At 38.4% G+C, this 12,471-nt stretch overlaps 1 protein-coding gene across 20 annotated transcripts in view; it reads left to right on the forward strand.

Annotated features, from left to right (window-relative positions):
• The window catches only part of BIN1 (bridging integrator 1), a 125,079-nt gene that overhangs the window by 65,894 nt on the left and 46,714 nt on the right, over positions 1–12,471 (forward strand). For 19 of the 20 annotated variants that reach the window (XM_074301753.1, XM_074301740.1, XM_074301733.1 and 16 more), the window contains exon 2: positions 2,132–2,212. In XM_074301753.1, the coding sequence (XP_074157854.1) occupies positions 2,132–2,212 (81 nt within the window). Of the gene's footprint in view, positions 1–2,131; positions 2,213–11,299; positions 11,486–12,471 lie in introns of those variants that run through there. The other variant, XM_074301734.1, reaches the window with a different exon arrangement.

Genomic DNA, 12,471 nt, shown 5'->3' on the forward strand with positions numbered 1-12,471 from the left:
ATTATTATCCTCTTTGTCACTGACATCCTTCTCCAATTTTTTCCCCCCCTGAGGCTGGGGTTAAGTGACTTGCCCAAGGTCACACAGCTGGGAAGTATGAAGTGTCTGAGACCAAATTTGAACTCGGGTCCTCCTGAATTCAAGGCTGGTGCTCTATCCACTGCACCACCTAGCTGACCCAATCCTTCTCCAATTAAGGTCAAATTATTCCTCTGCCCATCCTCCTCTGTAATCTGGCCATTGTTATTCCTCACTTGCCTGGAGATGATAGGTCTGAGATGCTAGGACATTGGGGAGGGTCTCATTAGGCTTTTCTAATCAGTTGAGGATGATGGGGGAAGGATACTACAGTATGCAGATGCATTTGTGGTTTTGCCTGATGTGTATAGATCCATACCTGCCATTCTGTAACACTTTTGTCCATGTTCTCCCCAGAGTTTGCCATATCAAGAAAATCTTCATGGTCATTTCTAGAAGTGTTTTGTAAATTTACATTTCTATACCCCTTCTTTTTTTTTTTTTTTAAACATCATTTTCATTTCCTAGTATATACCTCTTCTCTTTTCCTTCTCAGAGAGTCATCCCTTATAACAAAAATGGCAAAAAAAAGAAAAAAAAAATAAAAAAAGAGAGAGAGAGAGAGGGGAAAAAAAACCCATTTCAACAAAACTAGCCAACACTTTAACCATGCCTGCCATTATATGCAGTCTTCCATATCCATTGTCATCTACCTCTCAGAGCTATTTTTAACCACTTCCTTTGCTATGCCCTGCTTTGAAAATGCCTTTGTTGCTTTTTCAGTTTTCCCCCAGAGAAGCTTGCTGCATTGCAGAAGCCAATTGTCCATCTGCCTCTACCTCCCCCTGTCTCTCACAAAACCTCGTTCTTCTGTCACTGTCTCTTTGTTTTATTTTTCTCCTGTCTCTTACATCTCTCACTCTTCTCTTTTTTTGGTCAAGAAACAGCTGAGGGCCAGACAGCTGAGACTTAGAAGAGAGAGAGAGACAGAGAGTGTGTGTTTACTCATGCTTGCTGAAGAGTGGGGAGGAGAAGGATTTGAGGAGTTTGCCAGAGCCTTAAAAAAATAAGTTCTAAATTTTGGGAACTGTCCTTATGGTCATAAAAGTGAAGGAATAGACCATATGAGCCAGTTTCATTCTATCCTTATCCTCTTTAGCACTCTCATTATTTCCTCAAATGTCCAGACTTATTTTCTCCCTAGATCTCCTTTCTTTTTATTATTATAGCTTTTTATTTACAAAACATATGCATGGGTAATTTTTCAGCATTGACATTTGCAAAACTTTCTGTTCCAACTTTTTCCCTCCTTCCCCCCACTCCCCTCCCCTAGATGGCAGGTAGTTCAATACATGTTAAATATGTTAAAGTATATGTTAAATCCAATATATGTGTGTGTATATATATATATTTATATATATATATACACATACATATATATATATACACATACATACATATATATATATATATATATATACATATATTTATTTATTTGTTTGTTTGTTTATACCCTTATCTTGCTGCACAAGGAAAATAGGATCTAGAAAGAAAGAAAAAAATCTGAGAAAAGAAACAAAATGCAAGCAAATAATAACAGAAAGAGTGGAAATGCTTTGTTGTGGTCCACACTCATTTCCCATAGTTCTCTCTCTGGTGTAGCTAATTCTCTTCATTACTGAACAATTGGAACTGGTTTGAACCTAGCTCTCCATTCTTAGATTCTACACAAGAATGCTGACAGTTTTTTTCTTGCCTAGCACTTAACATAGGCTGGATGGAGCTCTGAGAAGGTCACATGGACCTTCTTGAAGTCCTGGTGCAGTCCTATGGATTGGGGTGCCTTTGGGTCTTCTCTCTGCCAGGAGAGCTAGTTGGCCAAGGGGTGAGCCAGCAGACTTCCATGGAGGGGGGGACTGCCTTGGGCCAGTATTGGAATCACAAGGCACATAGGAAGGGCTGCACTTTGGGCTGAGGAGGAAGAGTATGTTTCTTGTGGTTGGACTTAGGGGAGGGGGATGAGGAGAAAATAAATGTAATTTTTTTTAGGACAGGATCTGGACCTCAGGGTTTTGTTTGCTGTTGCAACATCTTTCCCTCTTTTCTTTTCCAGGTCCTACAGAAATTAGGGAAGGCAGATGAGACTAAAGATGAGCAGTTCGAGCAGTGCGTCCAGAACTTCAATAAACAGTTGGTAAGTTCATTTAACCACGCTATAGGATATCAGGGAGCACCCACTCTGGGTCCAACCCTATGCTAAGTGCTGTAAGGAATGCAAGAGAAGAAAGTATCTGTTTATTGCCTTCAAGGAGTTTATGGTAATAGCAGAGGCAAGCCATATGCACATGAAAACTTAACCAACAATACCAGGCAATGTGGGAAAACAGTGTGTCTTCACGGATAGAGTCATTCCCCAAGGTAACATGACCTGGATTCAAGAAAATACATCTACTGGCTGTGAGACCCTGCCAAGTCACTTAGTACCACTAGTAATTCTCTAAGAAGTGTAGAGTTGCAGAGAAAGTGTGGACTTGAATGGGTAGGAGGAATTTCCTCATTGAGGAATTCCCAATAGTAATGAAATCTACAGGTCCAGCCCCTTTCAATGAGATGAGACATTATTATGAGTATTGAATAAATTATATAGAAAATAGATTCTGTGGTAGTTCAGAGTAAGGAGAGATCTCCTTAAGCTAGGGACATCTTTGTGAAAGGACTGGGGACATAAATTTAGATGCTATCTCAAATTCATTACCTTCAAAACAGAATAGGGATAAAAGTTGGGCCTGTGATTTCATTGTATTGGGAACTCCCAGGTGAAGAAATTCCCCTCCTACCAATCTTAAAGAGTTGGCTTAGAGAATTTTTCAGGGAGGGCCCAGACTTTCACTCTCCAGGATTTTCCACCATGTTTCAGCTTCTTCTTCCCTCCACCTTGTGACCGCTTTTTCCCACTGGTGATTTCCTCCTGGAGCTTTCATTTTGAGGAAGGGCCCAGACCTTCACCATGCCCCTGCTGGCTTTTTCTACTATGATGATTTACTCTTGGAGCCTCCCTTTTGAGGAAGGACCCAGAATAGTTCTTCCTCATTTTCAGGATTTCATCACCATGGATGCTTACTTTCTTCTCCTCTCACCTCCTCCCCCTTAATACTCCAATCCAAGCTTTCCTGCTCTTGAATGCAGGCTTCTTGGATGCAGGGGCTATCCCTTTGCTTGTAATTGCACCCTGGCACTTAATACAGTGCCTGGTACATAGTAAGAGCTTGTTAATTCAATTTGACTTGCTTTGCCTAGAGTACTAAGGGATAAAAGGGCTTGCAAATGGTCCCATAACCAAAAATATGTCAGAAGATGGGTTTGAATCCATGTCTTCCTGGCTCTGAGACCAGCTTTCTATGCTGTCTCTTGTACTTGCACTGTTCCCCTAAAAATTGAGCTTCCTTTCAGCTTCCCTATTTCTGTCTATGATATCATGATATTCCCAGCCTTCTGGGTTTGAAACCCCAGAGTCATTTTTCACTCCATCACTCCCCTTATCCAGCTAGTTGCCAAGTTCTATGGATTCTATCTCTAGATCATCTCTCTCATCTGGCCCCTTTTCTACACTCACATGTGGCTTTCACTATTTCATATTCATAAGCATTCATACAGGGACCATTGTAATAGATTCTTAACTGGACTCCCTGTCCCTTTTAATCCATCCTTCAGACAGCTGCAGATTTTTATTTCCTGAAGCATATGTCTGAGTGTCTCACATCCTGATTTTAAAAAACTCTAGTCCCTTCCTATTGCCTGTAGGATGAAATACAAATCTAATATTCAAAGACCTCCATAATCTGGTACACCTTTATGCCCAGGCTTATTTTATATTATTCTTTTTCACACACTTGATATTCCAGCCAAAGTGGACTACTGCTTGTTCCCTAATCTTGTTTTATGTGCTCTCTCACTTTTGTGCGTATACACACACTACATCTGGAATAAACTCTGTCCATTTTTCTGCCTAACGAACTCCTTTTCCTTCAAAGTCCAGCTCATGTGCCACCTCCTCCAGGAAGCTTTCCCTTATTGTATCTCAATACCAGTGGAAAGTGATTTCTCCCTCCTCAGATTGTTTTGTCTTTTACTGTCATTGCAGTCCACTTTGTATCACATTTCTAAAATTGATCTTTCTCCTCTATTACCTTATAACTCCTTGAGGAGATGGATTTTGTCTTTGTATTTCCTATGCCAAGTACAGAGACTTACAAGTAGTAAAAGGAAGGAAGAAGAGAAAGAAACAAACATTTATTACATGCTCATATTTGCCAGGTATTGTACTAAGTACTGAGCAGATGTAGACACATACACACATGTATATATACATATATGCAAATAAATATGCATACTTATACACATATACATATATAAAAGTAAAAAGAAACTACCCTCACCTTCAAGGAGCCTACATTCTAATGGTAGAAAATAAGCCATAAAAGGGAACCATAAAGGTGGGAAGAGAGATGAAGGTAAAGGGAGATGAAGGATTTTTTTTTTTTTTTTTTTTTTGGTCTCAAGCCAATTAAGATTTTTTGGAAAGACTAAGAATTCTGGGGGAGAGATACTGAGAATAAAGGAGGAGAGGGGCACCCTCCATCAAGGCTCCTACTGAGGAGTCCTGTGTGTTTCTGTGAGAGGATGTTGAGAGTCCTGGAGCAGATAGGTGAGAGAAGAGATGATCTCCCTCTTGGTTGTCCCAAGGAAATGATATAGGAAAAGGAGGCTATTTGTTCTACTAGACAAGCAGTTCTGAAATCATGGTCAGAGAGTCTGTGAGGATCCCCAAGACCTTTATGGGGCCTGCAAAATCAAAACTATTTCATAGTCATATAAAGACATTTTAATTTCTAGTACAGTAAATACCTACAGGAATAATCCACATAAAAGCTTTTTATGGAGGAGGTCCTTCATAATTTTTAAGAGTGTCCTAAGGGCTCCTAAAAACAAAAGTGTTTTTTTTTTTTTTTTTTTTTTTAAAGCTTAACAAATTAGGTTTTAATTTACATTTTGACTGCATCAGTTCTTTCTCTGAGGATGATTAGCATTTTTCTCTCTCTCTCTCTCTCTCTCGCTCTTTTTTTTTTTTTTTTTTTTTTTTAAGAACAATTCAAAAACAGGAATTTTGGTTGTTGTGTTTTTTTTTTTTTTTTTGGCAACCAAAAGACTTTCTTTGCTTTTTTTTTTTTTTTTTTTTTTATTAAAACTTTTTATTTTTAAAACATATGCATAGATAATTTTTCAGCCTTGACCCTTGCAAAACCTTGTGTTACAAATTTTTCCCCCCTTCCTTCCACCTTCTCCTCTAGATGGCAAGTAATCCAATATATGTTAAAGGTGCAATTCTTCTATCCATATTTCTACAATTATCATGCTTCACAAGAAAAATAATTTTTTAATTAAAGGACTCTACTTTTTAATAGTTTTAATTATTAAAAAAGTATAAGCCTATATAGCAATTAAAAAATAGTTATCCAATGATCCATATTTAAACTGTACATAGCCTACTTAGTAGCAGAGTTCGGAGGGGAATGAAGGCTGAACAGGTTGGGCCTTTCTGCATATAGAAGCCCAGGAGTAATTCAGCAGTGGGAGAAGGAGGCTGGTCTGATGGAAAGAGACTCTGGCTGGCGTTGGCAGGTTTCAGAGGTGTTTAGATGTTTTAGGATGAGGAGGCCCTAGGGAAATTCTAGAAGAGACAGCAATCAAGGCATGGTTTTTAAGTCGTGGAAATGAGGAGCAGAGCTGGAAAGGGATTGCTTAAGAAATAATAAATAAATGTTTAATAAATGCATTTATTGAATTGAAATAGATGGCTGGGAATAATCAATCATCAGTTTTTTGTTCTAGGCTCTCCTAGAGTCAGGGAAGGGAGAATGAAATTATATGGACAGAGATGGGGAGGTGAAAAGGTATTGCCAAAGATGGTGAGTGAACCAGTCTGATTGGAAGGGAAGGGAAATATGAGGAATAAAGCTTCTTTCTTCTTTCTTCCTTCTGTGGCTCAATTTGCAGATGAGGCAGGTGGGTTAAGTGACTTCCTCGGAGTCCCACAGCTAGTAAGTGTCTGTGATTATATCTGAACTCTGGTCTATCTGACTCCAAGCCTGGCACTCTCTTTACTGTGCAACTAACGGTCCCTAACTATAGATATATGGATACAGATTTATAATTCTTGGGGCCAGTGATTCTTGGTATTTTTTGGTTCCTCAAACTACTTCCCACAACAATAATAAAATGAACTCCCCGTGTCATTTAATATATTAAAATATTCTTTACTGCTTAAGGTGATAGAGAATTTTTAGCACAAACCCTTAAATAGGAATGATTGCTGTAGACAATGAAAGATTGGGAGCAAGAGTGTCATGATGAAAGTGGCTTATTTTAGCATGTAAGACAGATTGGACAGAGGAGAGACTTGAGGTGGGAGGGAGGCCAGTGTGGAGTGGGGAAGGCCTGAAATCCAGTGGTGGTAGTGGGATGGGGAAGTGAGAGAACTTAAAATTTGGTCATCAGTTGAATTTGGGAGCTTAGGGACAGAGTGGTGGGAAAGATGAGGTTTTGATGGGGAAATAATGATACTATTAATGGAAACAGGGACATTGACAGTGGAACATGTTTGGAGGATCGCCTAGAGAAAGAAGAGATCTGAAGACCAAATGTTGGAGAGCATGCTCAGCTGTGCCCCATTAGGCATGAGGATGATGACTCAGAGAAAGAAACATAGAAGGGTCAGTCTGAGGTAGAAAGAGAATTTGGACAGCATAGCGTCATGAAAGCCAAAGGAACAATTTCTGTGAGAGGTTGGTTAAAACTGTCAAATGTGAGATCATGGACTAGATAGAGGTCTCTTAATTTTTAGTGTGAGACTCTTCCCGTGGTACCTTATAATTATAGAATTTTGGTGAAGTAACCCTGCTTCACAAGAGAGAGTGTTCTTAGAAAAACTGCAAGAATCTATGTTAAATGTAATATATACTTAAAATAAACCAAGCTGTATATTATAGGGATTACATTGTCATAAACGATTTTTATTTTCTCTTCTTTGTATGAGGAAATATTCGCGTTTGTTATTTGTCAGTTTAAAGAGTACTTTAAAAAAGAAAATTCAATAAAAAATTGGAGGAAAAAGAACAACTATGTATCTAAAAATTCTGTTTTTGAATTGTTCTAAGAAAAAAACCCTTTTGTTTTTTTGACCCTTAGGACACTTTAAAAAATTTTGAAGGCCCCCCCCCCCCATGAAGAGCTTTTATGCCAATTATTCCTATAGGTATTTACTGTACTAGAAATTAAAATGTCTTTGCGTGATTATGAAATAGTTTTGATCTTGCAGGCCCCCATAAGGGTCTTGGGGATCCTCACAGGCTCCCTGCCCATGATTTCAGAACTGCTGATTTAGTAGAACAAATAGCCTTATTCTCCCATGTCATTTCCTTGGGAGAACCAAGAAGGAGATAGATCATCTCTTCTCTCACCTATCTACTCCAGGACTCTCAACATCCTCTCACAGAAACACACAGGACTGCTCAGTAGGAGCCTCAATGGAGGGTGCCTTCTCTCCTCCTTTATTCTCAGTATCTTTCCATAAAACCCTGATGGAGGTTCCCTTCTCCTAATAGAACATAGGCCAATCTCTCCCTGAGGAGTTGAGAGGCTAAGATGAGAGATTTTATTAGGGCTCAGACATCTAGCTAAATTAGAGGTGAAATTCCAATAGACTTGTGATGGACAGAGCCATCTGCATCCAGAGAGAGGACTATGGGAACTGAATGTGAATCACAACATAGCATTTTCACCTTTATGGCTTGCTTACTTGTTTTTTTTTTTTTTTTCTTTCTTTCTTTCTCTTTTTTTTTCTCCCCCTTTTGATCTGATTTTTCTTGCAGTATGATAAATGTGGAAAGATGTTTAGGAGAATTGCACATGTTTAACCTATATTGGATTACTTGTTGTCTTGGGGAAGGGGGGAGGGAGGAAGAAAGAAAAATATGGAACACGAGGTTTTGCAAGGGTGAATGTTGAAAACCAGTGTTGCATGTACTTTGAAAAATAAAAAAGCTGCTATTTAAAAAAATAAATTGGAGCTGAATGGAAGGGAAGAAGTGAGTACATGGGAGAATTCTATTGCCAAGGCCCTAGGAAAAGAGATTTCCTTAATCTTAGCACCTTTATTTAGGCCGAACTATATATATTGGTTTACTTTCTAGTTTTTCCTACAGTCCATATAAATTTCCATATACCTTAAGGTCATCTAACTGCCCAGACATAGTCATTTTATGGTAGATAAAGGAGAAGGAATCTGTTAGATTACTGAAAAGTCCTTATTTGAGGGCTTAGAATTGGGATGGTTTAAATTTAAGGTAGGAAAATTTAGGAATGACTTGATATCTTTTTGGGCATAGGCAAACAGGTTTTTGTAGTCAGTTATTATTTTTTTAAATAATAGAGTTACAAAGAAAGTAAAAAAATATATAGTGTTCTTGCCTTCAAGGAAAGAAGATGTAAGCATGAATGAGGAGACATGTTAAAAAAAATTAGGTACATGCAAGGTACAGAATAGATGGATGGTCATCTCAGAGGAAAGGCCTCCTGAAGAAGAACAAAAGAGAAGAGATGGGATGAAATGATGTACAAAGATCTTTTAACCCCAAGGGATGTTGATGTTTCTCAAAGTCACTGCTATTGAGTTGCCTTTCCCAGAGATCTTGTAGCAAAGAATAGAAATCCTTCTATTTCTTTTGATAAACAGGACATGGCCTTAGGCCTCATACCTCCCTTTAACTATCTCTGAAAGGGAAAAATTGAAAACATAATTCTGCATAGAGAAAGTCATTAGTCATGGGGATCATTTGCAGCTCCTTTCTGCCTGCCAAGAGAGGCCAGGCCCAGTGATGGAAGGCTGGATGGGACCTTGAGTAAATAACTTAACATCTCTGTAGCTTCAGGAATCTCTGTTATGTTTAGATTCTGGGAGTATTTTGAGGGCTAAAATTTGGGATTCAAACATGGATATGAAATTACTTAAGAAATTTACACTTTTATTATACTTTTAAAAAAGCAACAATATTCAAAATTTAACCAGGAGAAAAATGGAAGGGGATGGGGAAGAGGAGTACCCCTGGGAAAAGGCCAATTTTCTTTTATGGTGTTTGGAGGATTTTCTTGTCACCCTTAAGGAATGTCAAGTAGCTTCTCAGACCCCTGTCCCTGAATCTGTTATTCCTCAACTTCTCATTCCCCTTGTCCGACAATTTCTTGGTCTCTTGTACCTTGTTACATGTAAGTCAAATTACCGACTTTAAGTAATGACCACTTACTTAAGTAAATCTCTGTAAAAGTAAAGAAGGGTTTTTTAGCATGAAATCTTAGATAGATTTCTGAGAAGAGTCCTTGAACTTTGCCTTTATTTTCACTAAACTCTGGCTTTCTTTGTTTTCAATCTTATAATTTTTTTTAATACATTGAAAAAACATTTTTTCCCCAGAGAAAGGATATATTGATTTCTCCAGACTACCAAAGGTTCTTTCACAAAAATGGTTAAAATCATTTGGTTTCGACATTTTAGCTGCACTGAATATTGTATAAAAAGGCAGAAACTCATGAGGTTTGTAATTCCATTCAAGAAATCTTTCTTTAGTACTTATTATATGCAAGGCACCAATAATGTTACTTGTATGAGGAAGACCCTGTTAAAGGTATTCCATAACTTATGGTGGGTCATTCAAAGCTCTCAAGTCCTTTCAGAGATTACTACTCCTCTGCTTTTTGCTGGTGTGGAAAAGAATTGGCTGTTCAGGAAAAGGGATTCTTGGGATGAAGTCCTGATTTCTTTGCTAGGTAAGTGGTTTAAGCACCGGAGGGAAGGAAGCTGGCGAAGTCTTCCTGGAGTTCTTATTTGAGAGTCAGGTATAACCAACCTTGCATATAGGTGGAGCAGGCGGGTGTCCAGATGGTAGGATTTGAAGGTGCCCTCACCACCTGTTACAGGGCTTGAAATGCCACTATTAGCAATTCATTCCTTCCAATGAAACATTGTCTTATCTAGGCTCCTGTTTAAAATGCCAGGACTCCTGGGGAGTGAGTTATAAAGGACAGCCCTGACATCTCAGGTTGGATAAGTTTCTAAAATTCCTTTCCTTCCAAAAGGAGGACCCTGGTAAAAAATAAAAACACTGGGTTTTATAGGGTAGGGATAGAGGAATAAAAGGGAGCTATTGGGGAGGCAAGGCAACCCAAAGACAACTGTACTCCCAGATCAGTAATAATAACAACAACAACAAAAATTATTTATATTATATATATTTATAATTAGGTTGCACAGTATATAGAGTGCTGGACCTGGAGTCAGGAAGACCTGAGTCAAATCTAAACTCATTGTAAGGACAAATTGAAAAAGTAATTTTGAAGTACTTAGCACAGTACCTATGTAAATGTTAGCTTTTAATTATGATTATTTACTATATCATTTTATCCTTACAGCAACCCTGAGAGGTAGGTACTATTATCCCCATTTTACAGCTGTAAAATGAGTCACAGAACTAGTAAGTTTCTGTTATAGGACTCAAGTGTAGGTTTTCCCCACTAATTCTAGCATTTTACTATTGTACCCTCTACCCTTTCTTCCCCCCAGGACAACAGGAAAACAAAATAACATCTCTTTTTGCTTGGCTGCCGATCTGGGTTTTAGATGAGGTCTTTGAAATTTGCTTTTGATTACTCCCAACCTCCATACACATGTCTACTCCCTTTCTTTCATAACCTCATGGCTCCCTGTTCACAGCAATGTTTATTCTCCCTTTGTAGGCAGCCAAGTATTAAGGCTTTTAATAAAATTAGAGCACATTCCCCTTTTTATTGGGCTGCCTCAGTTGCTTAGGTTTTGAATGTTGAACCATATCATCCATGCCCCTGAAAGGAGACAGAAACATTTGATCCTCGGTGGCAGGGGTAGGGGTGAGATTCGTGCAGAACAGTCCTGGGCTTGGGTGGGACAGTGAGACAAGGGCTAAAGTTAGCTGAATGACTGCTTCTCATGTGTGCCAGGCTGTAGCTCTCCACCACCTGGTGTCTGTGGGTGTAGGGGGGGACAGGGGTGTGGGACTGGTTATTTGAGCTGTTCAACCATTATAGCTATGCATAGGTTCAAGGGGTACAGAGCATTTTGGGAATGATGGACTAGATGGTGATAGAACTATGTCCAGCTGGGTAAATAATCTGGAGGAAGATGTGGTGATTGGACACAGATCTCTGTGACCCTTCCTTGGGCATGAGGGCGTACATCATTCACAGTTTTCCCCCTCATCCTGGTAGGGATCTTGTGGTTCTGATTCTGAGGGACTGGATGGAGAGAGATGGAGTGGGTTCCTCTGGAAAGGAAGAAATGATGGAGAAAAGGAGAAATCCCACTCCAGGATTGCTAACTATGGTGGGTCATTCAAAGCTCTCAAGTCCTTTCAGAGATTACTACTCCTCTGCTTTTTGCTGGTGTGGTAAAGTATTGGGGGAGTCAGAATTTAAATTCTTATTAGTGTTAGTGTGGTTTGGTGAAAGATCATTAGAGTAGAAAATAGGAGACTTTGATCCTACTGACAAAATTTGATCCTTATTGACAATTTTTTTTGGAAAGTCACTTAACTGGGAACCATTTGTAAAAATCCACAGTGTTAAGCATTCAAAAGAAAAAGCAGGTTCTCACCCCAAAATATATTTTATTGATATTCTTTGTCCTTTTTAAAAGAGTTGAAAGCTTTTTGTGGAAACCTCCTTATATTTGATAATTACATTATCAAAGAGTTCTATTTCCTTTCCCCAGTTAGGTTAGAGTCTTTGGGTGCCATAACATTCTTCTTGACTGTGAGCAGATCAGCAGCCTCCAAATAGTTGGGCTTCTAATCAAATGCCACACTTTGCTATCTTTAAATGTCAACTTTTTGTGACTATGATGAACTAGAGCAAATATTTACTTAGTAAGATCATGGGCCTGGCTCTTGAGGGTTAATAAAAGACAATCTGACTTATTTTTTTCCTTAACTTGTAAAAACAAGATAAAACCTATTCCACAATCATTTACTATCCCCATTCAGATTGAAGCCTCTCTTAAGACAAAAAAGAACTATTAAGAAAAAAAACAAAACAAAACAAAAACCAAAAAAACCTACAGAAACATGGTTTTCGATGATGTGCATAGTATTCTGATTCAGTAGCCTCCCACTTTTCTGTTATTAGGTCATCTTTTTTTTCTGAATCTTTATTGCTTTATTTAGTAGTCATTTTATTTATATTGCTCAAACACGCTGTATATTGTTCTTAATTTTGCTTATAGCATCACGGATTTTGAGATATCCAGTACAACCTGCAATCTTTTTTTTTTTTTTTTTTTTTTTTTTTTTGACATAGTTCCTTCATTTATTC

Source organism: Sminthopsis crassicaudata, chromosome 3 (genome assembly GCF_048593235.1).
Source record: "Sminthopsis crassicaudata isolate SCR6 chromosome 3, ASM4859323v1, whole genome shotgun sequence".
Classification (NCBI taxonomy): domain Eukaryota; kingdom Metazoa; phylum Chordata; class Mammalia; order Dasyuromorphia; family Dasyuridae; genus Sminthopsis; species Sminthopsis crassicaudata.